General features: G+C 54.2%; 1 protein-coding gene, 1 long non-coding RNA gene and 1 other non-coding gene across 3 annotated transcripts; all 3 read left to right on the top strand.

The window, feature by feature from the left end:
• The first annotated feature begins 523 nt into the window (after positions 1-523).
• Positions 524-605, top strand: TRNAS-CGA (transfer RNA serine (anticodon CGA)). Its single transcript has one exon. It is a non-coding gene; the product is annotated as a tRNA-Ser (tRNA).
• Positions 606-1861: 1256 nt separating this feature from the next.
• Positions 1862-3305, top strand: LOC140895344 (uncharacterized). Its single transcript, XR_012154175.1, has 2 exons — positions 1862-1940; positions 2816-3305. It is a non-coding gene; the product is annotated as an uncharacterized lncRNA (long non-coding RNA).
• A 6024-nt stretch (positions 3306-9329) lies between these two features.
• LOC140895343 (uncharacterized) lies at positions 9330-13503 on the top strand. Its single transcript, XM_073304782.1, has 3 exons — positions 9330-9397; positions 11216-11691; positions 12068-13503. Exons 1-3 carry the CDS (start codon positions 9339-9341, stop codon positions 13486-13488), a joined length of 1956 nt encoding a protein of 651 aa, XP_073160883.1. The 5' UTR covers positions 9330-9338; the 3' UTR covers positions 13489-13503.
• Positions 13504-26231: the final 12728 nt, after the last annotated feature.

Genomic DNA, 26231 nt, shown 5'->3' with positions numbered 1-26231 from the left:
CTGTCAATCTGTTTCTTCACTTCCGCAGGTGGCTTTGTAGTTGTAAGAAGGCTTGATAGAGATCTTATAGGTGTTTGTCTCTGTCAGAGGGGTTGGAGCCAATGCGGTTGTATCGCAGAGCTCGGCTGTAGACGATGGATCGTGTGGTGTGGTCAGGGTGAAAGCTGGAGGCATGTAGGTAGGAACAGCGGTCAGTAGGTTTCCGGTATAGGGTGGTGTTTATGTGACCATCGTTTATTAGCACAGTAGTGTCCAGGAAGTGGATCTTAATCGCGTCTCTGCTAAGGCTGCGTCTACACTCCCCCTTGTGTCGGTAGAACGTATGTGGCTCGGGGAGTGAATAAGCCACCCCCCGAGTGACACAAGTTACACGGACCTAAGCGCCGGTGTGGACAGTGCTATGGTGCTGGGAGAGCTTCTCCTGCCAACATGGCTACGGCTGCTCGTTGAGGGTGGAGAGCTCCCTCCCGTCAGCTTCCAGCCGCTCCAGTAGAGACTGCCACTGGGGGCCACGTCACTCACAGCTGTGAGGGCCGAGCGGTTAAGGCGTTGGACTCGAAATCCAATTGGGTTTCTCTGCGCAGGTTCAAATCCTGCTCACAGCGAGGCCTGTGTTTTAGCCACACTTGCTCACCAGGGCAATACATCTCCACCGGCCCTGAGACGCTCTCCATACACTCCCCACCCCAGGTAAACCCTGTTCTGCTCCTTTCAGGGGGATGCCTGGGATGGTGCCTCACGCTGTGTCCCTGCGGTCTCAGGCCTCTGCCCCTCACCCAGCGCCCCCCGGCTCAGCCCCACCCCTGGGTGCTGCTCCTCTCCAGAACGTGGAAGGAACTGAGCACGGGCAGCCCGTAGAAGAGGCCACAGGAGCCTGAGCCTCCCCCAAAAGGCCGTTCATGCGGGGGGGAAACGCTGGGGATGTGGGGCGGGTCTCCCCTCCGGAGGCCCGTGGGCCCGTGGTCATCTTTCGAGCACTGGAAGCGAAGCTCCAGAGAAGTGGGGGCCCCGCCTGCACCCCGCTCCCCTCTGCCTCTTAGCCCGATGCCCTGCTCTTCCTCTGCCTCTTCCCATCCCCCCTCCGCCTCCTCCCCCAAAACCTGCGCCCCACCCCCCCTCGGCCTTTTCCCCCGCGGCCCCGTCTTCTCGTGCCTCTTCCTGTCCTGCTCCACCTCCTTCCCCAAGGACCCCCCTGCCCCCCGCTCACCAAAGACAGAGAAAAGGGACGGGTGCCTGGCCCCATGGCCCCCGGTAGCCCCCGTTCGGGGAAAGAGGCGGAGAGGAGCAAGCAGGGGGTGAGTGGAGTCCTGGGGGAAGAGGCGGAGAGGAGCGAGGGGCAGGTAGGGGGACCTCGGGGGCCAGAGGAGTGAACAGTGGGGGGACGGGGCCTCGGGGGAAGAGGATGACCGGGGGCGGGGCCGCTGTGGCAGGGCCATGCTCTAGGCCCCGGTGGCCCCCCAACTTATCGGGGTCATCTGAAACCCAGGATGAAGGTGACACAGGGCCTGGTTCTTCTTTGGGCTAAGATTCCATAACACCGCTCCCTTCCTGGCAGTGTGAAGGGGCTGGACAGGGGCATAAAGCCCTCCAGACACGGCCGGAGACAGGGAAAGGGCCGTCAATGCGGAAGAGAATCAGGCCCAGAGTTAGACAAGGGGTGCAGAGAATATTCTGGATTCAGGTCATTGCACTTCGCCCTTGCTCGAAATGCTTCCTGTATTTTCTCCATTTCACTCCCTGACTCTCGATCTCTGCCCCTTTCCCCGTTTCGTCCTCAGAATTAGCACGTTCAGCCAGTTAATCGCAGCAATCCCGCCATAAGATGGCAGCCTGAAATCTCAGCTCTCCCCCGCCCCACGCACGAGACCTGCTGCCAGCTGAACTGGAGAAAGAATGGGGAACGTCTCTGGCAGAGGGTGTGAAACAGACACCCGGAAAAGGTGAGTTTTCACAGGGATTTCCTCAAATTAGGAGAAACTTGGAGTGCCAGTTAGTGTCCAGAAAACCCTTCAGGGATCAAACAAACCAAGGCCCAGCCCACCCCGATCTGGGCTCCACGTGGGAGTGAGCAGGGGGCTGCTGAGACACACACAGACTGCTGGGCACGCACGGACTGTGGCAGGGGAGGGGGCTGCCAGACCTCCCTCGGGTGACCCGACGGAAAGTGTGAAAAATCGGGACGGGGGTGGGAGGTAATTGGAGCCTATATAAGAAAAAGACCCAAAAATCGGGACTGTCCCTCTAAAATCGGGACACCTGGCCACTCTAGACCTCCGCCACAGACTGCCACTGAGTGAGTGGGGGGCAGTTGCACAGACCTGCAGTGACCACACGGATTGTGAGGTTTGCTCCCCTCCTGTCTCCAGTGGGGCTGAGGTTTCTCCCTGAGCCTGCTGAGCCCTGTGGCCCTTCCCAGCCACGCCCGTGGGAGCAGAAAACACCGAGAGACCAGGCCGGGGAGGTCATATGGTTTATTGGACCCGGTTCTGTTGGGGAGAGTGTAGCCAGACAGACAGCCCCCCCCTGCTCAGACCAGCATTGCTGGAAACACAGGAGGAAGCCGGAACAGGGCACTTAACATATATTCCAGCACAGCCTTTGAAGCTGTGAAAGCACAGGTGTGCTGCTACAATGTGCCTCTGGGAACAGATACAAGGATTAAGCTCACAGCAGGCAGAGGCCCTGTGACAGACATGGCTCTTCGCCCCTACTAAATAGAGTGATGCACTCACACCAACATCCTAGGTGGGAAAATATTTACCCTGATAAAAGAAATGTCCAGTAGTCGACACTTATTGTTTCTCTCCCTTGCAAGTGTAAACTACTCTTGCGAAAGCTGGCGTCACCCCGACAGACCAGCCTCAATTTGGCATAAGAAAGGAGAAAGAGAATAAAGGAGTACAGAGGTATAAGTAGGGGACCTACAGCACCATGATTTTTGAGTGCTTTTCACTATCTATCTGCTGGTCAGATAAGTGACAGCCTCCCAAGGCTTCTGCAGCTAAGAGGGTCCCTACGCCTTGTCCCTTATTCGTCTTTCCGCGGAATTGAGTGACCGATCCTGGCTTGGCACCGCTGGAATCGAGAGACGCAAGGAGGGTAAGAAGCACCCACACCTGATCTCCTATCTTTAGTGTACACATATTTTGAAATAGAGCTCTATACTTTGTTTTCTTTCTTTGGGATTGTGGCTTCAGTTTTGTAACTTGTTTGTGTGTGTAACATCTCTACATTTAAATAAGTAGGCACTAGCAATTTTGTAACCACATGATTAGAATGTAGCTTAATAAATTTTGGTAACCATTTATGCATAAGCCTGACTTGTTTTCTCTGGTTTACTGTAAAGCAGCCAACACAATTAAAGAACCTCAGCCGTTTTGGCTCTAAAGCCTGGCCATTAGGTGAGAGTACTAAGAGCCTAGCGTTGAGTTGTGCCGCCTCCACGGGGCAAACTCTTGGGGCACCTGTCAGTCAATCCTGGCTGCCCGCTGCGAAGGAGCTCTGAGCTCTAGCAGTTAAAGTCACGGGTGTGGAGAGGCTCTTAGTGCTGCCATTGGGGCACCTGTCAGTCAGTATTGACTGCTCGCTGCGAAGGAGCTCTGAGCTCTAGCAGTTAAAGTCACGGGTGGTTAGGACCTTGGGGCATCCGTCAGCCTAGCCCGGGCTGCCCGCCGCGAAGGGACAGTGCGTCCTAGCGGTTAAAGTCACGGATGGTATAAACGGGCATAGCTGGCACCTCACCAAACATCCTTGGCCGTCGGCTAACAGAGAGAGACCAGGGCCTGAGGACGAGATCTGCGGAGCTCGAAGGCTTGTCTCTCCCCAGCAGAAGTTGGAGAATGAAAGAGATCCCCTCCCTGCCTTGTCTCTCTAATCTCCTGGGACCGACCTTGCAAACAGAGAACTCTGAGGCAGTTCAGTGCTTCCCACCGAGCCCCAGGAGCCCGTATGTAACACGGACGTTGCACTCATTCAAACAGTGCCTAGCGCAGGTGGGGGACGGGCTTCAAGCTGCTGCCAGCCACAGCCCCTTCTGTGCCCCAAACCGGGGGCGACTGCGCCTACCGGCCAGACCCCTCTGTTCCAGAACGGAGGTGCCCTTTGGTCTCTCAGCCCGGCGCTCTCACACAACCACAGCAGCTCCAGTCACCAGGTCCCCTCTTGGCGCAGTGGGAGGGGGCAGCAGGACAGAGCAGGCAGGCCACCGAGGGGGAACTGTACTCCGGGAAGCCGTGACTCTGTCAAGGATTTAGGTGTCATACCGGGCAAGCCACTCAACATCCGCTCCTGGTGCGATACTGTGGGGAACAGGGCCAAAGCCATCAGTGATGACGGGGGGATTTTCTTGGTTTTTCAATGGTTTGCATGCCTCAGTTTCCCTGGGTGCTGTTTGTTTAACGAGGTGGGAGAGGTAGTTTGCTGTTACAGAGGACCAGTGGTGATCTCTCCTGTCAGTTGGGCCCTCAGGCAAAGGCCTGGAGAGCGGATACCCCAGCGACTGGTGAGCGGGAGGCCCAGCTTGGAAGTCACAGCCAGGTCGGGCCAGTAGTAGGACAATGGGCTGAGGAGAGAAGACCCGGTGACTGCTTCCAGCCAGGGGGAAAGAAAAGAGGGAGGAGAGGAGAGGCTGAGATAGAGGAGACCCAGGCAGCCTGTTCACCTGGGACAGAAGACAAAGGACACAGGCTTGTGGGAAGGTGATATCGGACGCTTAGCTGGAAGGAGGGGGCTTCTGGACTGGGGAGAGAAAACAGCCAGAGCCCACACGGGTGCAGGAGAGACCTAGATGGACTGTGCAGAGGGAGATTAGGCCTGAGGCCCTGAGAGTTTCCTGTGCTGTGTTCAGATGCTCAGTAAACCCCTCTCTTTTACGCTGGCTGAGAGTCACAGCAGTCTCGGGATCGGGGTTGCTTTCTTCCCTCTGGGAGTAGAGGCCCCAGGGGTCCAGAGTGAGGGGACTCCCTGAGGGGGCCGACGGCAGACAGTCATGCTCAAGGCTCAGAGAAGAGGGGTTGCAGGAGGCGGAAGGGCCTACGGCTTAACCCTCGAGAGAGTGGATCTCCGAGAAAGGCTGTCACACGGAAGGGGGTTCCTCCCAAGGACTGTAGGAGGCTGAGAGAGAGCACAAGTCCTGTGAGTCCGTGACGCCATCCATGGATAGATAAAGAGAGGATGGAAAGGGAGGTGATTCAGCAGCGGGGAGACTGACACTGGAATACTGCATCCCGTTCTGGTGTCCACATTTCAAAAATAACGTTAAAACAACTGGAGAGGGTGCAGAAAAGAGCCATATTTGAGGGATGGAGAAGACTTATAAGGAGGGATTGAAAAACTCAGTCTGTTTAGTTTTTAAAAAGATGGAGAGGTGAGCTGATGGCAGCCTGCAAGTGCCTTCGCTGAGAGAAAACACCAAGTATTTAAAGGGCTCTTTAGTCTTGCAAAGAAAGGCAGAACAAGAACCAATGGCTGGAAGCAGAAATCAGAAAAATACCATTAGAACAAGGCAGAGATTTGTAAGAGGGAGGGCGACTCATCACTGGAACAAACTGGCAAGAGAAGTGATGGATTCTCCATCTCTTGATGTCTTCCAGTGAAGACTAGATGCCCTTCGGGAAAGTGCTTTCATCAAAAAGCAGCTCTTGTGACACACGGGAGGGCTGGGAGATGCAGGGCGTCATATTAGATGCTCCAATGGTCCCTTCTGGCCTTAAGTCGACTAATTTATGAAAAACTGGTGGTTTATTGTATAGCCGGCTCCATCCCCCGACTCACCAGTCATTGAGTGCGGAGATCCGGGGGCAACAACTCCAAGCTCCAAGAGGCTGGGCAGGGGCAGGACATCAGCTGGGAGGGGAGGGGTGGGGGGGCAGTGACATCACAAAGGCCTTTTGCAGGACCTCAGCCCATTGGGCAAAGGTGGTGGGGAGGGGGTGACCTCACAGAGAGACCCCGACATCAGCGGGGCAGGGCTGAGGGGCAGGGCCAGGGCAGTCGCTGAGACCCCCCCGGCTTTGCTGCCGCACGTCTCCTTCTCCCGGTCTCCCCTCGAGGACGGGGAGAGAATTAGGATTCACGTCGTAGCATGAGGAGGAGCCTCTGTGGAGTTTTCTCCTTTCCGACCCCTGGTTGTGCCAGAAAACGAACGTCCCTTGGACAAGGTCGGAGGCTGCGAGAGGTTTGGAACCTGTTGGGTCTGATGCACCTGCTGCAGGCAGGATTCTCGGCACAGAAAACACTGGCTTAAGGGGGCAGAATGTGATTTCCTTCCGAGCGCTTTGACGCTTGGAATCACTGGGGACCTTGGGGTTTATCCTTTTTGGTTTCCCTTTTCCTCTTTCCTCCCTCCTTTCTCCTCTTCTCCTCTTCAGCAATAAGATTCACAGATCCATTTGTGCACCAAAGTCCACATAGCAGCATGTAGATGTGTGTAGTTTGGTTATGGGCTGGTATAATTGTGCCCCCAGTAATATGTACATTCCCAGCAAAACCCCTTATACACAGTACACCCAATTGTCCGCCCCTTGCATAGGCCATTGATTCTGCTCCTCCATAGGCATAGAAGGGCACATCCAAACATCGTCTGTTGATTTACACTATTTTACACACCCCTCCATTGATTCCCAGTGAGCTCCTCCCCTTCTCATTATTTCCATAGGGCTTGTGGGGACCACCTTAGTTGCCATTCCATTTCCAGGTACCACAGTAGCTATTACACAGGTGCTGGCCTCCTAGTTGAGCATTTGCGTTCCCATACACATCTCCCCCCCCCCCCCCCCCCCAGGTCAGCCTTTTGAAGCCATCCCTGTTAGGGGGCTTATTCCTTCACCCACTTACTTCCCTGGTCCTTCTCACATGAACAGAGAGCAACAATACCCGAAGTCCAAAGGTGCAAACAATTCGATGTTTATTGGGGTGAACTTCCAGCAAGCATGATTTCCTTCCTTAGTATCCTCCTTCCCAGCTCTGACACCACAGAGCCTTACACCTGTGTCCCTGTTCCCATTCCTACCCTTAGCCAAACATGATTCCAACTTCCTTACTCCCATTCCCTGTTCCCATTTCCCCCTTTAGCAAAACATGATTCCAATTTTCTTACCCCCATTCCCTGTTCCCATCTCACACACCCACATGCCCACCCACACCCACACCCCAGTCACTTCCTCATTGACTACAGATTATATAGTAAAACTTGAGTTCTGCTTAGCTATACCTTAACCAATCATTTTCCTGAAATTTAACTAACCAATCCTAACATATTGTAACATGATTATGTAACCAATTATATCCCACCACCTCAATTAGTTTACACCCAGCAAAATTAATTATACAGCAGACAGGAGCAATCACAGAACCAGACAGAGATTATACAGACAAACAATAGCAAAGTGGGAACTACAATGACAAGACAACACAGAAGTGTTGATGAAGTGAGCTGTAGCTCACGAAAGCTCATGCTCAAATAAATTGGTTAGTCTCTAAGGTGCCACAAGTCCTCCTTTTCTTTTTACAGAAGTGAGGATTTCACATCGCAGCTATTGATAAGTGAGTTCTTGCCAGACAGGATGCTATCAAACTAAGTTTCCTTTTACATTTTCTAGGCACTTCCCTTTCTCTGGAGGTGTTAGGAATACAATCCTGTCCTGATAGTGCCTAACAGCCCAATAGCACCTTATTTCAATGTGACTAGTTTGGAATGTGAGGATGTGACCGGTCGCTTCCCAGCTTATGGCTGCCTCTGCTGCTTAGCCAAAGGCCTTAGCCTAAGCACAGGGCCACAAACTGTCACAGTAAGAGAAGGCCCTTACACCGGCAGACAGTGATTTTGATTCTTTCTTTTATACCTCTATCACTAGCCAAGTGATAAGAATACACCTAAATTCTTAGAGTCTAGGCCTTCACAGACAGGCCTGAATATCTATATCCTAACAATCCCCCACCCACATCATGAGATTTTCTGTTCATTCAAACACAGCAATGCTAGCAACAAGACAAACACCACCAGACAAACAACACAAAACATAGATCCATGGTATTCTGAGTTATTCTTCCGCGGGCGCCAGCTTGCTTGTAGAGTGTCTGAAAAACAAAAGAAACAATTTCCACCCCCCTGGTGGGGACAGATTATTGCTTATTAATGATAATACCACTTTCTTTTACAAATGTCCTTGCTAATTGCAGGAAAAACAGAAGAATTACCTCCAGGCTGTCCTTATTTTGTTCTATAGTCAGGCTAGTGAATTACCCCACTCACTGGTCATTTATGAAATTCATGAGGTGGTGTACCTCAGTTTCCCCTCTTGTACAACAGTCCATGTTTGCAATAGTTTCTCTGCTGTACCAAGCTTTAAGTTTATTCTCAGGTAACAGCTGAGACACAGTTTCAGATTTTAGCACTGTACACATCCTGGGAAAATGCAAACATTCCTTCCAGATAGTTTAACCTCCATAATATTATATTAGCCATACTAATTTTACACAAGGTGTAACTGCCTCCCATGCCCACAGAGTTTTCATGCACACCCACCAGAGCAACAATCTGATCCCCCAGAGCCACCCCAAGGCTCAGTGTTCCCATCATTCCTCCCCTTTTCCTTTTCTTTTACCTGTGCGCACACAGAAAATTCTCTTTTGCCTAACATTTCTTGCACTCTGATTACTCTTTTCTACACAACTGTACCCCGACTACACTTCCATCTTGTACAACTAGACACAACCAGGGGCAGCCAAGTTAAGTTCCAATAGAAACCCCTTACGTCCTTTAGTGATTTTGATTGCATTACCCAATAGTCAAATAATTTTGCTCAGATTCTCTCTGCCTGCTGCCTGCAGCAGTCCCTTATAGACCATTTCTGTGGGAAAAGGGCCCATTTTCCCTCAGAATAGCTGTAAAGGCTTCTGGGGACAGAAGCGTAGTGGTGGTAGTAGCCACTCGACCTGACCCCTTTGGATAATTTAATGACCAAGCTTCCATCCAATGTGACTGCACAGAGTTGCACATACAGTTACATTTATATAACTGGGTTTTATCATTAAACAAAAACTTCCTTCTTGACATCTCACATACGTATCCAAAGTACCCTCTATTAAAACTTCAGAAAAACAAAAGTGTGGAAAGGCAGGTTGCACTTTGAAACTTTTTTTTTTCTTCCCCTTCCTTCTCTCCACTCCCCCAGGACCAAGTCCCAGCTCCAGTCTCTAAAGGTAGTCTGTTAACTCTGCTTTGGACTTTAAACCCTGTTTTGCCAAATCATCTTTCACTCCCCTAACTAATTTACAACCCTTCGGCAGCCCTTGCTGAAGCAGCACCAAACCTGAAAGATTCTTGGCAGCTTCCCGTAATGCTGCCCTTATGTCAAACCTCTCATAAGCGGACTGAAGTGCCTCCTTTCCCTGAAAGGTATTCAGTCCCCATGGGCAGAGACCTTCTTCCACTACCCATATACCAAGGAGGGTGGGCTCCTCAACCATCCCCCATCCCTCTGGGTTCCCTAACATTGCCTCCATTTCCTTTTTAATCTCATCCCAGGGTGACCCCTGCACCTGGTATGGGCCCTGGCTCTTCCTTATCCATTTATCCAAAAAATCCTTTACCCTGGCTTGCCAGAACCCGCAACTACCATCACGAGAGTTCGTGACACCCCCTCCAAGCAGCTGTGCGGACTGTTGGGGAGGGGGACTTACAGGCTGCCACTCGCCTATCCAATCTCTTCAATGAAGGGATAGACACTTCTCAAACTCCTGGCAGTAGTGAGTCCTGATCAGACAAGGTACATTAAACCCTCTGAGCTCAGAAGGCCAGTGGGTGAGTGTTTGGGAAAGAATTCCTACTGATTTTCTGCTGGGCTCCATCCAAAGCCAATAAGTAGGGCTGTCAATTAACCACAGTTTTGATTGCACTCTTAAACAATAATAGAATACCAAGTGCAACGTATTATCAATCTTTTGGGATTTTTTAATATTTTCAAATATATTGATTTGAAATTACAACACAGAATACAAAAACAAGGAGGAGTTTTTGTGGCACCTAAGAGACTAACAAATTTTGGGGGCATAAGCTTTCGTGGGCTATGCCCAAATAAATTGGTTAGTCTCTAAGGTGCCACAAGGACTCGTTATTTTTGCTGATTCAGACTAACACGGCCACCCGTCTGGAACAGAATACAAAGTGTACAGTGCTCCCTGTATATGATTATTTTTGATTATACCATAAAAAAGATAAAAGAAATAGTGCTTTTCAATTCACCTCGTACAAGTACAGTAGTGCACTCTCTTTCTCGTGAAAGTGCAACTTACAAATGTAGTGGGTTTTTACGTAACTGCACTCCTAAACAACCCAACGTAAACCTTTAGCGCCTACAAGTGCAGTCAGTCTTGCTTCTTGTTCAGCCAATCGCAAAGACAAACAAGTTGGTTGACATTTTCAGGAGATAATGCTGCCCACTTCTTATTTCCAAGATCACCTGAACGTGAGAACAGGCATTTGCATGGCACTATTTTATCTTTTTTACAGTGCAAATATTTGTAATCGAAACTAATTTTTGGGACTGTCAATTAATTGCAGTTAATGCATGTGATGAACTCAAACCAAATTACTGCATTATTTTTTGTCATGAGAATTAATAGCACACCAGGCCACTGTGCTTGGGGGCGCCGTTGTGTGCCTTCGAGGCAAGGGTGCCCCTCCTCCCAGCACACTGCTCCACTGCAGCTCCCACCTCCTTGCCCCCCGCCCCCTGGAGCCATCCCTGACCCAGCTGCTCCGTACTGGGGGCCTGCCCACGGTCTGCTGCGCAGAGCGGGGATAGGAGTGGGGGGCTGAAGTTGGGATGTCCACTAGCTGGTAGCTGCTGAGCTGGGGTTGGGGAACAGGGGGCACCTGTCTGCTGTTGCCAGTGGCTCAGGAGTGAAGCCTGGACACCCGGGTTCTCTGCCTTCTCAGGCCAGGGAGGGAGTGTGGCCTGGGGATGCAGACAGACTGACTACAGGTCTCTGTCAGTGACCCCACTGCTCTAAAGGGATGAGATTCCCTGGGGGTTCCAACACTGGGGGAGCTTTGGGAGCAGCCTGCAGGGTTAGCCCTGCCAGTGTGCGCAGATCCCAGTCCAGATGCCCCCTGGGAGGCATGGGATGACAGGGAGTCACCCCAGCTGGGGGGCAGACAGGCCCATTGGCGAGAGGCTGTGTTGCCCCAGACTCACAGCTGCTCCCTGCTCAGTTCCAGGATGGAGGTGCTCAGGAGGCTTCTTGGGAGGAAGACTCCACGGGTGGCCCCAGAGCCAGAGGGGGGCAGCTGCCAGCATCCCCAGACAGAGAGCTGCCCCTCCATCCCCATGGAATGGGAAGCAGCTCCCGGACAGCCCAGGAGATGGACCTGCTCGGCCCTGCTCACCAGGAGGAAACCAGCTCCCAGGGCTGGTGCTGAACAGAGGAACACAACAGCCAGGCCAAGATGGAGGTGGCCCAAGTTCAGTCTGGGCAGGCAGGACCCAGGCCACGAGAGGAGCCAGGCAATGCAGCTCTGGGTTTGCTTCTGCTGGAAGGCCAGCCCTCAGGAGCCCAGCCCCGTGGACCAGCAGGAGGCATCCCCAGGGCAGGATCGCTGCCCCAGCAGCTCAACTGGTGCTGGAGGGGAGAGCGGCCACTCCCTGGAGGCTCCCTGGAGCATGGAAGCTGAGTGCTCCTCCACTGCAGGTGAGGAGACGCCCTGGGGACGGGGAGGAGCACGGGGCCATTAACACCCAATCACTCTCTGAGTCATTGGGAGGACCCCAACCCAGGGCTCTGGCCTGAGCCACTTGAGCCCAATGACGTCAGCGGGAGTCGCAGAGCCACCCCTTGCAGCGGGAAATGGGGGGAGCTACTGGGAAGTGGGATCCTGATGCTTTGGGGCAAGTCCCAGGGAGGATGGGACAGTGAAGGGCCCCATCTGCCATGGGGCCATGGTGCTGAGGGGTCTGTGGGAGGGGTAGTGTGGGGAACTCTCTGCCACGTGGTGCTTACATTGGAGGGGGAAACATTAAATCTTCTCTCCCCACCACACCCCTGTCCTTCCTCTTCTTCCCCCCAGCTGCAGCAAGAGTCCCCCTCTGCCCTTGTCTCTCTGATGCAGAGACCCCCATGGACCAGTTGGAGAAGAAGGACCTTGCCACTGAGGAAAAGGCAGAGGAGGATGAAGACCCAGCCACAGAAGGCGAGGAAGAGGAGGAAGAGCTAGAGACAGAGGAGGAGGAGAAGCAGGAGGAGGAAGTCCTGACCACAGAAAAAGAGGAGGAGGAGGACCTAGCCATAGAAGAGGACAAGGACATGACTAAAGAGGAAGTCCTGGACACAGAGGAGAAGTTGGAGGAGGAGGACATATCCGTAAAAGAGGAAAAGGAGGAGGAGGAGAAGCTGTCTGCAGAAGAGGAAGAAGAGGAAGAGGAGAAGGAGAAGAACATGTCTGCAGAAGAGATAGGAGAGGAGAAGGAGGATGAGAACCTGTCTGCAGAAGAGGAAAAAGAGGAGGAGGAGGAGAAGCTGTCTGCAGAAGAGGAGGAGGAGAACTTTCCTCCAGAGGAGGAGGAGGACCTCTCCGTAGAAGAGGAAGCTGATTTGACTGCAGAGAAGGAGGAGGAAGAAGAAGGTAAAGGAAGAGGAGGATGTGGCCCTGGTGGAGGAACACCTGATCATGGAGCAAAAGGAAGAAGAGAAGGATCTGGCCATGGAGCAGGAAGAGGAGCACCTGCCTCTGGAGGAAGAGTAGGAGGACCCGGCCACGGGAATGGAGCACCTGGCCATGGAGCAGGTGTAAGAGGAGGACCACGTGGCTGCAGAGGAGGAAGAGGAGGACCTGGCCAAGGAGAAGGACCAGGCCACAGAGGAGGACAAGGAGGACCTGGACCAGGAGGAAGAGAAGGAAAAGGACCTGGCAATGGAGGAGGACGAGGATGTGTCCATGCAAGAAAAAGAAGAGGCAGAAGAGGAGGTAGAAGACATGGCTATAGACTAGGAGGACCCAAGAATGGAGGAGGACGAGGATGTGTGGATGCAGGGGGAAGAAGAAGAGAAGGAGGTGGAGCTGGCCACGGAGGAGGAGGAGGATCAAGAGGACCTGGCCAGAGAGGAGGACGAGAAGGAGGAAAAGGAGGAGGAGAACCTGGCCATGGAGAAGGAGCAGGAGGAAGAGGACCTGGCCAGAGGGGAGAAGAAGCAGGATGTAGCCATGCAGGGGGAAGAAGAGGGAGAAGAGGAAATAGAGGATCTGGCTACAGACTAGGAGGAAGAGAATGTGCAGATGTAGGGGGAAGAAGTAGAAAAGGAGGTGGATCTGGCCATGGAGGAGGAGGAGCAAGAGGACCTGGCCAGAGAGGAGGACGAGAAGGAGGAAAATCTGGCCATGGAGAAGGAGCAGGAGGAAGAGGACCTGGCCACAGAGGAGAAGGAGGAGAATGTGGCCATGCAGGGGGGAGAAGAAGAGGCAGAAGAGGAGATAAGAGGATCTGGCAATAGACTAGGAGGACCCAGGAATGGAATAGGATGAGGATGTGCCGATGCAGGGGGAAGAAGAAGAGAAGGAGGTGGATTTGGCCATGGAGGAGGAGGAGCAAGAGGACCTGGCCAGAGAGGAGGACGAGAAGGAGGAAAAGGAGGAGGAGAAGCTGGCCACGGAGAAGGGGAGGGAGGACCTGTCCATAGAGGAGGAAGTGGAAGAGGGGGAGAATCTGGCCATGGGATTGGAGCATGTGGTCATAGAGAAGAAAGCGGAAGAGGACGACTTGGATGAAGAGGAGGAGGGCAAGACAAAGTCCTCCTCCACCTCCATGGCCAGGTCCCCCTTGCTCAGGTTGTTGTCTTCCTCCTCCATGACCTTGTCCTCCATGGCCATTTCCTCCTCCTCTTTGGCCAGGTGGCAAGAGGAGGACATGGGCATGGAAGAGGAGAAAGAAGAGGAAGACCTGGCTGCAGAGGAGGAGGATGATGAAGACTTGTCTATCAATTAGGTGGAGAACTTGACAAGAGAGGAAGAGGAGGAACTGGAGGAGTAGGATGATCTGGCCACAGAAGAGGAGCAGGAGGATCTGGCCATGGAGGAGGAGGATATAGCCATGCAGCAAGAGGAAGAGGAAGAGGACCAGGCCAGAGAGGAGGAGATTGTGGATGAGGCCATAGAGGAAGGTGAAGAGGAGGAGCAGGAGAACCTGGCCACAGAGGAAAACGAGAAGGAGGAAGGGACCTTGCCCCGGAGGAGGAGGAGGACCTGGACATGGAGGAGGGGGAGGACTTGGCCACGGAGAAAGAAGTGGGGGAGGGGGAGGGCCTGGACATGGAGGAGGGGGAAACCTGGACACGGAAGAGGAAGTGGAGGAGGGGGAAGATCTGGACATGGAAGAAGCTGCCCAGAGGTTGTCATGGAACATCTCCAGGGTGGTGACAAGGTACAAACGTTACCTATCTTAGTAGGAAATAAGTCCATCCTGCCCCTTGCCCATCCCAGCTCCCTGCAGAGGGGGTTGTCCAGGACGATTCACAGCACCTCATGGGGACACTTACCCTCTAGGACAGGGGTGGGCAACCTTTTTGGTCTGAGGGCCAGGTAGGGAAGGTGGTGCCTCCCAAAACAGCCTGGCCCCTGCCCCCTATCTGCCCCCTCCCACTTCCCACCCCCTGACTGCCCCACCCAGAACCCCCAACCCATCAATTCCCCCCCCCCCGATCCTTGTCCCCTGACTACCCCCTCTCGGGATCCCACCCCCTCTCCAACCCCCCTTGCTCCCTGTCTTCTGACCACCCCCCACAGAACCTCTGCCCCATCCAACAGCTCCCTGTCCTCTGACTGCCCCTGGGACCTCCTGCCCCTATCCAACAGCAGAGAGCAGGGATTCCTGGGGCTGAGGTCTGGGCAGCAGCCAAGAGGAAATTCTGGGTGTAAGCGCTAGGAGGCAGGTGGGGAATCATGGGAGTGGAGGGTAAGCTGAGGCTGGGGATAGAAAGGTAGGGGGCAGCTGAGAGAGGCTGGGGGTGGGCCAAGAGAAGGAAGGAATCGGGAGAGCAGGGCCCAGCTGTGTTGCCAGAGGATCCTGCTGGCTGTGTCTGGCCAGCCTCTCTGGGAAATGCCCAGGGCTCTGTGGGGCCTGAATCTGACATTTTCCTTTGTGTCTCACAGGAACTGACTGAGGAGCTGCCCCAGGACTCTGGGCCCAGCTCTGTCCTCTCCAGCTGCATGGACCCCACGTGAAACCTCCCATACCAGAAGCTCCCATCCGGCTCCGGTGCTGCTTAGACCCAGAGAGGCTGCCTCCTCCATGGCCAGGTTCTCCTCCTCCTCCTGAAAAGCCTGCACTGATGGGTAAGGGAAGCCATGGCCACTCAGAGACACCATGGGCACGGGTGGGGATTCAATCTTGGCCCGTCTCCACCAAGGGCACAAGCCCTGTCAGGCTCTCATTCTGGAAGCCATGGAAAGCTCTGCCTGTAGCCACCCCCTCTCCACTCCCACTGCCAGACTGTTGCCCGTGGTGACAATGAAGAAGCAGGAGAACTCCTGCGAGAGATCCCCAGGGCTGCACAGTCGGGTGTCACTGGGACGTTTCTGGGAGCCATTTACAGAGTGTTCTGTTGGGGACATTTTCCTTCTCTAACCCAGGGTTTCGCTGCTCCCAGTTTCTCAGCCAGGGAGGCCACCCTGCGGAATATGGCCCAGCAGCTTGGCGATGGGCTGCAGGAGTCACCGCATAGGTCTACAGCAGCCATCGCATGTGCATTGACCATGGGCCAAAACCTGCAGCCCTCACAGCCCAGGATACCCCCACGGATGGCAATGGGAGTGTAGCCTGGGTAACTAGCTGCTGGAGCCAGGGCGTACAGAGGGAGGGTTCAGAGATACAGCAAACCAATGGCCAGAGAAGTGAAGGATGTGAGGGAAAGAGGAGAGCTAGGACATATGGGGAGTTGCTGCAGTCAAGGGATCCCAGCTGGACGAGAGAAGATGGGTGGTTTAGACACACAAAGTCCTGCCTCTTGGTAGGGGTTAGACCAGATGAACCTTGCCAGGGGCAGTGAGTTACATGAGCCGGCAAATTCAGGGCCTGGGGGGCCCGGCTCCACCAATGTTCAGGGCCAGGTTTCTCCCCCAGCCCTGCCTGCTGCCCCCGTGCCTCCCCCGAGCGTACCTGCCTTCCTGCTGCAGCTCCGCGCTGCGCTCCCTCGATGGCCGCTGCCACTGCGGGCTACAAGGGAGTGGCGCCGGGGGCAGCTGCTGCGGCTGCAGAGGGAGGAGGTGCATGGCAGCCTCCCCCGCCCCCCCGGCAGGTGACTCCGAGTCGAATCTGGGGGTGGGGCTTATCCTGCAGGACCTCCGATCAGCAGCCTGGCGGGGCTTGGGTGAGTCTCTTGTCCCTGGTGGGAATGCTCCCCTCTGGCCCCCCACCGCAGCCCCAGGGCAGCCAACCTGCAGCACCCCAAACTCCTCATCCTTGGCCCAGCCCCACACCCTACACCCCCTCCTGCACCCCAACCCCCTGGCCCAGCCCAGAGCCCACACTCAGCACCCAAAACCCCTCTCGCACCCAGCACCCAAAGCCCCCTTCCACACCCCTTCCTGCACCCCAACCCCATGCTCCGGCCCAGAGCCTGCACTCAGCACCCAAACTTCCTCCCAGAGCCTGCACCCAAACTCTCTCCCAGAGCCTACACCCCAAACCCCCTCCTGCACCCAAACTCCCTCCCTGAACCTTGCAGTCCCTTCTAACCCCACGGTTCTATTGTTCTTTGATTCTAGCATCTGTCACCGAAAAGAAGGGCTGGTGTGTATGGATTTCCTCCACATCCTCTGCAGTGAAGACAGAAGCAAGGAATTTATTTCGCTTCTCCGCATCGGCCTTCTCTTCCTGGAGTGCACCTTTCGCACCTCGATCGCCTAGTGACTTTGCTGACTGTTTGGCGACTTCCTGCCCCTGGACTTAAAAAATAATTTGCTGGTAGTTGTTGTGCCTTAGCTAGTTGCTCTTCGCACTCTTTTTTGGCCGGCTGTTTTCTACTTTTCACTGGGCTTGCCAGTGTTTCTGCTTCTTTGTATTTTTCTCATTAGGATTTGACTGCCAGTTTTGAAAGGAGAACTTTTTGCCACTGAGGGCCTCTTTTACTCGGCTATTTAGCCATGGTGGCATTTTTTTGATCCTCATGCTGGTTTTGGTATTTATATTTTTGGTATAGGTTTAGTGCGAGCCTCTAGTACGGTGTTTTTAAATAGTCTCTTTGCCGTTTGCTGGCATTTCACCCTGGCATGTTGCTTTCAATTTCCATTTCACTCCTCCCATTTCTGTGCAGTTCCCCTTTTTGAGGTTCGATGCTCCCGCTCCAGGGTGTGACATGTAATTCCATTCGGGCTGCGAGGACGGAGAGTAACGACTCCAGCGTGGAGGCTGCACAGCGCGCACACAGTGAACTGTCCTGAGCAGGGCGGGTGCAAGGAGGTTTCACACCCAAGGGGACACTTCCACCTTGCGCCACCTCCTCCCCGCGGCTGCTCCCCACCCCCCCCACCCTGAGGCACCCCCCCCTGCGACAGCTCCCCACCGCCCCCTCCCTCCCTCCCCTCAGCCCGGGCAGCCCCCCTTGCGGCACCTCCCCACTGCCCCCTCCTTCCCCTCGGCAGCCACATGCAGCAGCTCCCCGCCCCAGCTCACCTCTGCTCCGCCTCCTCCCCGATCACGCCACCGCCACCGCTTCTCCCGCCTCCCAGGCTCGCGGCGCCAATCAGCTCTTTGTAACCCCTCCCACCGTTACTTGCTGCAGGCGGCCCTCCCCCACCCCCCTGCCCCAGCTCACCTCCGCTCCACGGCTGCCCCCAACCACTTGGCGCCTTAGGCGACCGCCTCGTTCGCCTAGTGCTTGCACCGGCCCTGGTCCTAGGCAGAGAACGTCTCCAGGAGCCGGCGCTGCGGTCCCCCTCCTCGCCAACGCCGCCCGGCTCGGCTGCATGTGCCCCGTCAGCCAGCAGGGGTTGGGGTCTCCATTGCCACGAAGGGTGAGAGAAGGACTCTCCTTATCTGTGTGCGGGACCGTTCCCAGCATTCAGCCGGGATTCACGGAGGCGCTGGGCTTCATCTGGCCCCTTGGCAGCTGGGGCACAGTGCAGAAAGTGAACTCTCAGCCTGCGCTGATTCAAGGTCCTGCCCACCCGTGGCTGCCCTCCCCCACACTGCCCATTCCCCTTCCCCTCCCTCGCCTGCCCCCAGCCCACCGGGCCTCTTTGCAACAGCCGCAGGGGCAGGGTCAGAGGGGCAGGAACAATGCTGACCCACTTATGTCACGGAGTTTGCATAACCTCCGACGAAAGGCCCCTGGAAGCACATGCCCCCATTACTCTCTGGGAGGGGCCGGCAGGGGTCGGTCAGTGGCAGCAGGGGGTGGGCACAGGGTCTCCTTCGCGCTAGCTCAGGGGCTGTGCGGGTCACATGACACTTGTTTTGCCTGGCATTGTCTAGCCGTTCGCCCGTGACACTCCTCGGTGCAGCGGGGATCTGTCCCTGCACCAGTGAACTAAGCCAGGCCGCGCTGCAGGGACGGCACGAGGAGGGTGGGCCGGGCAGCTTCCCCTCAGCAATCAGAAGAGATCGACCCCTGGCCATCGAGATGCTCTTTTAAAGTCACTTTCCCAGTCAGGAAGCTGCAGAGGGGCCTGAGTGAGAGACAGAGCAGCCCACCTGCCCCCACAGGCCAGCCCCTGCCATGCTGGCAGCTCAGTGCAGGGCACATTCCTGGTCACCGAGCTCAAGGCCCATCACCTCACCTGGATGGCCGTGTCCCCCCTGCCTAGGACGGGAGATCAGCCCCTTAGCATGGGGCTCTGGAGACCCCGCCCGCGAGAGGGGTCCCACAGGACAGAGAGCGGCACACGCTAGCTCAGGGGCATCAGCTGGCGACCGGAGGGGAGCACCGAGATGAAATCTCCAGCCGCCTTAGAGAGGACTGAGGAATTTGTCCCATGGAATTGTGGGATACTTCCAGCTGACTCCTGGGACCCAGTCAAGCGGGACTGCATCTACACTGCAAAGCAATGGGGCTCAGCCTTGGAGCTCAGCTTAACTTGAGCTTGGGCCCTCCAGCCCTGCAGGGTCCTGGGACCCTGGGTCCAAGCTCTGGATTTGCACAATTGCAGTGTAAATGCAAAGGGCTTTAGGCTTGAGCCTGGACTCAATCACGGTCTCCTGTTGCAGTGTAGACCTCCCCCTGGAGACAAATGAACTCACAGAAATGGAAGGCACCTATGTTAGTGGAGAACAGAGCATTACATAGAGCTCATTGGGTGGAAATGAGGATTGAGAGAAAACTAACCCATATGTTAAGTTTTTGTAATGTTTGAATATGTTGTTGTTACCAGTGATAATGGAATTAAACACGAAGTTCATCATTCCAGAATAAGAGACTCATTCTGTGATAAGCTGATTGTATTGTAATACTGTAAATTATCTATTATTTCACATCAGTATTATAGGAAATGGTGGCTGATTCTGAAAAGTTATTTGACGTAATTCAGCCTCTTTGGATTAAGCAGTGGTGAAGTAAAACCTCACTCCAAAGGGTTGAGAGAAGTAGCGTATTGGAGAATAGACACCCAAGATAGACTCTAATTATTTCTATTTCAAATGGAATTCATGTTGCTCCGCTTTAAAATAAACTTTCTGTGAAGAGGAAGGTTCCTGAGGGAGACAAGTTGTGTAACCGTCTCCCTGTCAGACTGTAACAGTCACTGCAATGTGAGCCGGGGTGTGCGGGACTCGCGTTGCAGGCTCAGTGTGTCTAAGCCTGTGCTGGAGAGTCCACACTGAACGGTGACCCAGGGTTGAGCATGTCAAGACCCGAGTCTCACCCCAGCGCTCCTCCTGCAATCCCCCCTGCACAGACTCTGCCCACCCCCCTGCAGGTTTGCCCCCTGGGGCCCCAGGCCAACAGGGTTATGATATTTTCCGTCTTATTTTCTATTCCTTTCCTAATGTTACCCTTCTGCCAGGTGGAGTCAGCAGCAAGAAGGTCTGGGTTCAATATCTAGGGGTTCCTCTTAACAACACAAAACAAGTGTTTTGAGCCACAACAAGTAATCTAGACGATCATCTGGTTATACCTTACTAACTGTTTGCTGCCCTGCTCTGACCAAGGGCCTGGGGCTCAGAGACTGCTTAACTGCTCTACCCGGCCAGTGGGCCTGAATACTAGCTGCAGCTAATTCCCTGCTTTTGAGCTCACCTGTACAGGTGGGTGACAGCGCGGAGGCATGGCCTCTCTCTGAGGTTGACAGGGAGGGACGGCCATACAGACTACAAGCCCCCAACCAGTAATCTGGGAAAATTTACCACCCCCATGGGCAAATCAAAGAGGCAATACTCCCCCTCTTGCCAGCACTGAGTGTGTAGCAAAAGACACTTTTACTAATAGGGAAATGGCGACCCGGCACACATTTGGGAAGACACCACAACCACAGTTCAAAAGCATGTGACTATAAGCAAACACCCGCCCTGCAACACGTCAGACAGTGTCCTTTGCCTCAGTTTCCCACCTTGCAGTGTGAAAGGCTGACAAATAAATGCTTCTTTAACACACCACTCCCCTCTCCTGCACTGCAACCGATTCACAGTTTGCCAGCCAAGGACAGCCAAGACCCAGAGTGCAGAGGTGCATTCATGTGGGTTCAGTACCAGCCCCTGAGGGGAGCAGCAACCAATGCAACTCGCTCACAGAGGTGGGTCTGGGTCACTGGAATCTCTGTGCTAACCTTATGTCCTGGGGTGGGCAGTGGAAAGGGGAACTCTTAGAGCTCAGCCCTGTGGGTGCCCCCACAGTTCATTGACACCCAGTGACTGTGAGAGCTGCAAACTGCGGAGCCTGGAGTTCAGGGCAGGCTGTGGCTGGGGGGCTAGGATGCAGGGCCCTGTGTACTGGCTCCCTGGAGGGAGAGAATGCAAGCCCTGTCCTGGAGTTGCTGTAGGGGTTGGGGTTGGGGAGGCTGCAGTGGAGGGTCAGATTATGGCAATCTCCCCAGGACTGCTGAACCCCCTCTGCCAGTGACCCCGCAGGAGGACAGCATGCTTCCAAACTCCAACGAGCTCCAGCTTGGGGTCTCCGCCTCTGTGATCTCAGGAGGAGCTTTACTCCTGTCCTGGGCAGGTGGCTGCGCTTGGAATGCCCAACCCAGCCAAAGCACTCAGTTGGTGGAAGTGCTTTATTCCCTGTTAGCCCCAGCTGCCCCAGGGCACTGACGGGCCCTTTTACCTGAGTAGCTGTTCCCACTGGGGCAGTGCTGTGTAATCATCACCTCATTTAACTAGAGTCTCAAAGCACAGGATAGTCTCCATGTGGAGCCCGAGGGCTTGGCTACACTTGCAGATGTAGAGCTCTGTGAGTTAAACCCGCCTTTGGAGAGCGCAGCAGGGAAAGCTCGGCCGTCTGCCCACTCTGAGAGCTGCAAGCGCCCTGGCGTGGCCACATTTGTGGCACTTGCAGCGGCATTGGGAGCGGTACATTATGGGCAGCTGTCCCACAGAGCCCGTCCTCCCATTCTGGTGCTGTGGCTTGTGGGAAGGGGGCGGGGTATTCTGGGTCCCGTCCCAATGCCCCATGATGCATCACTTCGCATCCCAGCAATCCCTGTGCTTCCCTCCACATTTGGCGCCATCCTTCAACGTTTTTTGTACTGTGCGCTCTGTCTTCCCTTTCGGTCTGCGGGAATGGAGCCCGAACCGCTGAGGAGTCTGCTGACGAGTCTTGCCAGCACGTCACGTTTGGCAGTCACGTTACTCCTTAAGATCCAAACTGACAGTGAGGACTCCAACGATGATATTGACGTGAGTAACGCATACGACAAGAGACTGCTTGTGGCATTCACAGACATGCTCACCACTGTGGAACGCCGCTTTTGGGCTCGGGAAACAAGCACTGAGTGGTGGGATCACATCGTCATGCGAGTCTGGGATGATGAGCTGTGGCTGCAGAACTTTCGGATGAGAAAAGCCACTTCCATGGAACTGTGTGTGAAGCTCGCCCCCCACCCTGCAGCACAAGGACACGAGATTGAGAGCTGCCCTGACAGGGGAGAAGCGGGTGGCTATTGCAGTCTGGAAGCTGGCAACTCCAGACAGCTACCGATCGGTCGCTAACCAGTTTGGAGTGGGAAAGTCGACCATTGGAATCGTGTTGATGCAAGTTTGCAGGGCCATTAATCGCATCCTGCTCAGAAGAACCGTGACTCCGGGTAACTTGCGTGACATTGTGGCTGGCTTGCACAAATGGGTTTCCCTAACTGCGGAGGGGAGATAGATGGGACGCATTTTCCAATTCCAGCACCAGCCCACCTAGCCTCTGAGTACGTTAATCAGAAGGGGTATTTCTCTATGGTTCTCCAGGCGCTTGTGGATCACTGTGGGCATTTCATTGACATTAACGCAGGCTGGCCCCTTTCTATCATGACCCTTGATATCTGCCTGAAGGTATCTTAATTCCTACGGCTGGAGCACAGCTGGGACTGGACAGCTTCCTCCCCACAAACACTGATGAAGTCCAGGAACCCACTCTGACTCCTGTTCTCACAGCCCCCAAAAGCCTAGTGCACAAGGGTGCTATCTGCGGAGGAGGGAGGGGGGCTCACTTGTGACAACAGTCGCACTGCACAAGGCACCTGTGAGGTCAGAGGAGCAGAGCACCCAGCAATCCCGAGACCCGAACTGCCCTCCGCACCAACCACATCACTCCTCCAAAATCCCAACCCGGCCTGGCCTCTCCCCACTCCTCTCTGGGACACTCAGTGCTGGGCTAGAGCGCTGGCAGCCACCGAGCGAGGAGATCATCTGCACACAAGGGTGTCACTCACCATCCTCCCTCACCCTCCGGAGAGGACATAGCACAGACCCGCCGAACCCCATCGCCCCTCAGAAGCGGGCTCAGGCCCAGCCAGGAGATGTTCCCACGGAAGACCAGCCAGGTAGCATAGAGTCAGGCTTTGCTCTTGGGAGCTGAAGCCAATAAGAATCTAGACTATCCCTGATAGATGTTTGTCCAACCTGTTCTTAAAAACCTCTAATGAGAGGGATTCCACAACTCCCCTTGGAAGCCTGTTCGAGAGCTTACCTACCTTTATAGTTTGAAAGTTTTTCCTAATATCTAACCTAAACCTCCCTTGCTGCAGATTATCCCCAATACTTCTTGTCCTACCTTCAGGGGACATGGAGGCCAATTGATCACCATCCTCTGGATAACACCCCTTCGTACATTTGCATAATGTTCTCAGGTCCCCTCTCAGACTTCTTTTCTCAAGACTCACGATGCCCTGTTTTTTTTAACCTTTCCTCATAGGTCAGATTTTCTAAACCTTTTCTCATTTTTGTTGCTCTCCTCCCCTGGACTTTTCAATTTATCCACATCTTTCCTAAAGTGTGACACCCAGAATTTAATAGGGCCAAGCTACTGAACCAACAACTTTGGCATAACTGTATGTAACTGATTCCATTTAACCAATTCTAGCTCTCATCTATATCTTTTTCCTTTTATGAATAATTCTGTAGATTTTAGATTCTAAAGGATGGGCAACAGTGTGATTTGTGGGTAAGATCTAACTTGTATATTGACCTTGGTCTGGGGCTGGGTCCTTTGGGATCGAGAGAACCTTTTTTCTTTTACTGGGGTATTGGTTTTCATAACCATTCTTCCCCATAACGAGTGGCCCTGGTGGTGATCCTGGGAAAGTGGAGTGTCTAAGGGAATTGCTTGTGTGACTTGTGGTTATCCAGTGGTGTAAAACCAAAGTCCTCTCTGTTTGGCCGGTTTGGTTGGCCTTGCTGTGCAATGGAACCCCAGCCTTGGGCTGTAACTGCCCTGCTCCCAGCAATTTGTCCTGAATTGGTACTCTCAGAAGGGTCCCACCAAAGGCAGCATCGTGACACTAACCATCACTTTGTGATGGGGGAATGACATCCACATGATGCTGGGGTTTGTCTAGACTAGGAACAATGATGGCGGTGAGCTCAGGTCCAGGGGAAAGCTAACCCCAGCCACTGCACCCGGGTGACGTGTGCATTACAAATGTAGCTGTAGTTCTTACAAGAAGATCGCTAAGATGAGCGGCTACCTCCACGCACAATCCCAGTGGGGACAAGGCACAAGCCGTTTGTACCTCCCTGTAGCTAGTCAAGGTCAACCCCATCTCCCCACCTGGTGCTGATGGATATTTCTGGCAGGACAAGGAGACACTCCCAGGAGATATAAGACAAAGAAGTTGACAAAGGATGATGAGACTCCCCCCAAAGAAGGGGAAGGGGCAAAAGACAGAGACAAGGTAGCTCACGTTGAGCTGAGAGACCACACTGAAGAAAATGGTACAAACTAGGTGGGAATTTGCGAATGTATTTTACAAAAAATATTTGGCCAGCCCTAGTCACGATATTTATGGCGTTACTCGCCTGTGTGGGTTCTCTTATGTCGGATAAAACTTGAGCTCCAACGAAAGCTTTTCCCGCACTCAAGGCATCTCTGGGCCTCTCTCCAGTGTGGACTCGCCGATGTCTGATGAGGTACGCACTGACTTTGGAGCTTTTCCCGCACTCAGGGCATCTCTGGGTCTCTCTCCAGTGTGGACTCGCCAATGTCTGATGAGGTACGCACTGACTTTGGAGCTTTTCCCGCACTCAGGGCACCTCTGGGTCTCTCTCCAGTGTGGACTCGCCGATGTCTGATGAGGTACGCACGGACTTTGGAGCTTTTCCCGCACTCAGGGCACCTCTGGGTCTCTCTCCAGTGTGGACTCGCCGATGTCTGATGAGGTACGCACTGACTTTGGAGCTTTTCCTGCACTCAGGGCACCTCTGGGCCTCTCTCCAGTGTGGACTCGCCGATGTCTGATGAGGTACGCACTGACTTTGGAGCTTTTCCCGCACTCAGGGCATCTCTGGGTCTCTCTCCAGTGTGGACTCGCCGATGTCTGATGAGGTACGCACTGACTTTGGAGCTTTTCCCGCACTCAGGGCACCTCTGGGTCTCTCTCCAGTGTGGACTCGCCGATGTCTGATGAGGTACGCACGGACTTTGGAGCTTTTCCCGCACTCAGGGCACCTCTGGGTCTCTCTCCAGTGTGGACTCGCCGATGTCTGATGAGGTACGCACTGACTTTGGAGCTTTTCCTGCACTCAGGGCACCTCTGGGCCTCTCTCCAGTGTGGACTCGCCGATGTCTGATGAGGTACGCACTGACTTTGGAGCTTTTCCCGCACTCAGGGCATCTCTGGGTCTCTCTCCAGTGTGGACTCGCCGATGTCTGATGAGGTACGCACTGACTTTGGAGCTTTTCCTGCACTCAGGGCACCTCTGGGCCTCTCTCCAGTGTGGACTCGCCGATGTCTGATGAGGTACGCACTGACTTTGGAGCTTTTCCCGCACTCAGGGCATCTCTGGGCCTCTCTCCAGTGTGGACTCGCCGATGTCTGATGAGGTACGCACTGACTTTGGAGCTTTTCCCGCACTCAGGGCACCTCTGGGTCTCTCTCCAGTGTGGACTCGCCGATGTCTGATGAGGTACGCACTGACTTTGGAGCTTTTCCTGCACTCAGGGCACCTCTGGGCCTCTCTCCAGTGTGGACTCGCCGATGTCTGATGAGGTACGCACTGACTTTGAAGCTTTTCCTGTACTCAGGGCATGTGAAGGAGCCCTCTCCTGTGTGGATTCTCTGATGTATGATAAGGTGTGAACGCTTGAGGAAGCTTTTCTCAAGCTCCGAACACTTGTGGGATGTTTCTCCTGTGTGAACTCCAAGAAACTTTCCCTTTGGATCTTCCTCCTAATGTCCTATATGGTTCTACTTGCTCACCATCGTCCTGCTGTGGAGTCTGCTCCACAGTCTCACTCACCATCTGATCATCTGGAAGGACAGAGAGAGAATCCAGACATAGGTTTTGGTCCCCCCAATACAGAAGAGATGTGGACAAATTGGAGAGAGTCAAGCGGAGGGCAACGAAAATGATCAGGGGGCTGGAGTTGACTTACAAGGAGAGGCTGAGGGAACTGGGCTTATTTAGTCTGCAGAAGATTAGAGTGAGGGGGGATTTGATAGCAGCCTTCAACTACCTGAAGGGGGGTTCCAAAGAGGGTGGAGCTCGGCTGTTCTCAGTGGTGGCAGGTGACAGAACGAGGAGCGATGGTCTCAAGTTGCAGTGGGGGAGGTCTAGGTTGGATATTAGGAAACACTATTTCACTAGGAGGGTGGTGAAGCACTG

This window comes from Lepidochelys kempii, chromosome 11, assembly GCF_965140265.1.
Source record: "Lepidochelys kempii isolate rLepKem1 chromosome 11, rLepKem1.hap2, whole genome shotgun sequence".
Lineage (NCBI taxonomy): Eukaryota > Metazoa > Chordata > Testudines > Cheloniidae > Lepidochelys > Lepidochelys kempii.
Note: the sequence above shows the minus strand (reverse complement) of the source record. Positions and strands in the feature narration are given on the sequence as shown.

Coding starts and splice junctions, on each gene's coding strand:
- LOC140895343 (XM_073304782.1), top strand. CDS start 9,339: ATGCTGCCCTTATGTCAAACCTCTCATAAGCGGACTGAAGTGCCTCCT. Junction 9,398..11,215: donor GTGCCTCCTTTCCCTGAAAG/GTATTCAGTCCC, acceptor CTCCCTGCTCAG/TTCCAGGATGGAGGTGCTCA. Junction 11,692..12,067: donor TGAGTGCTCCTCCACTGCAG/GTGAGGAGACGC, acceptor TCTTCCCCCCAG/CTGCAGCAAGAGTCCCCCTC.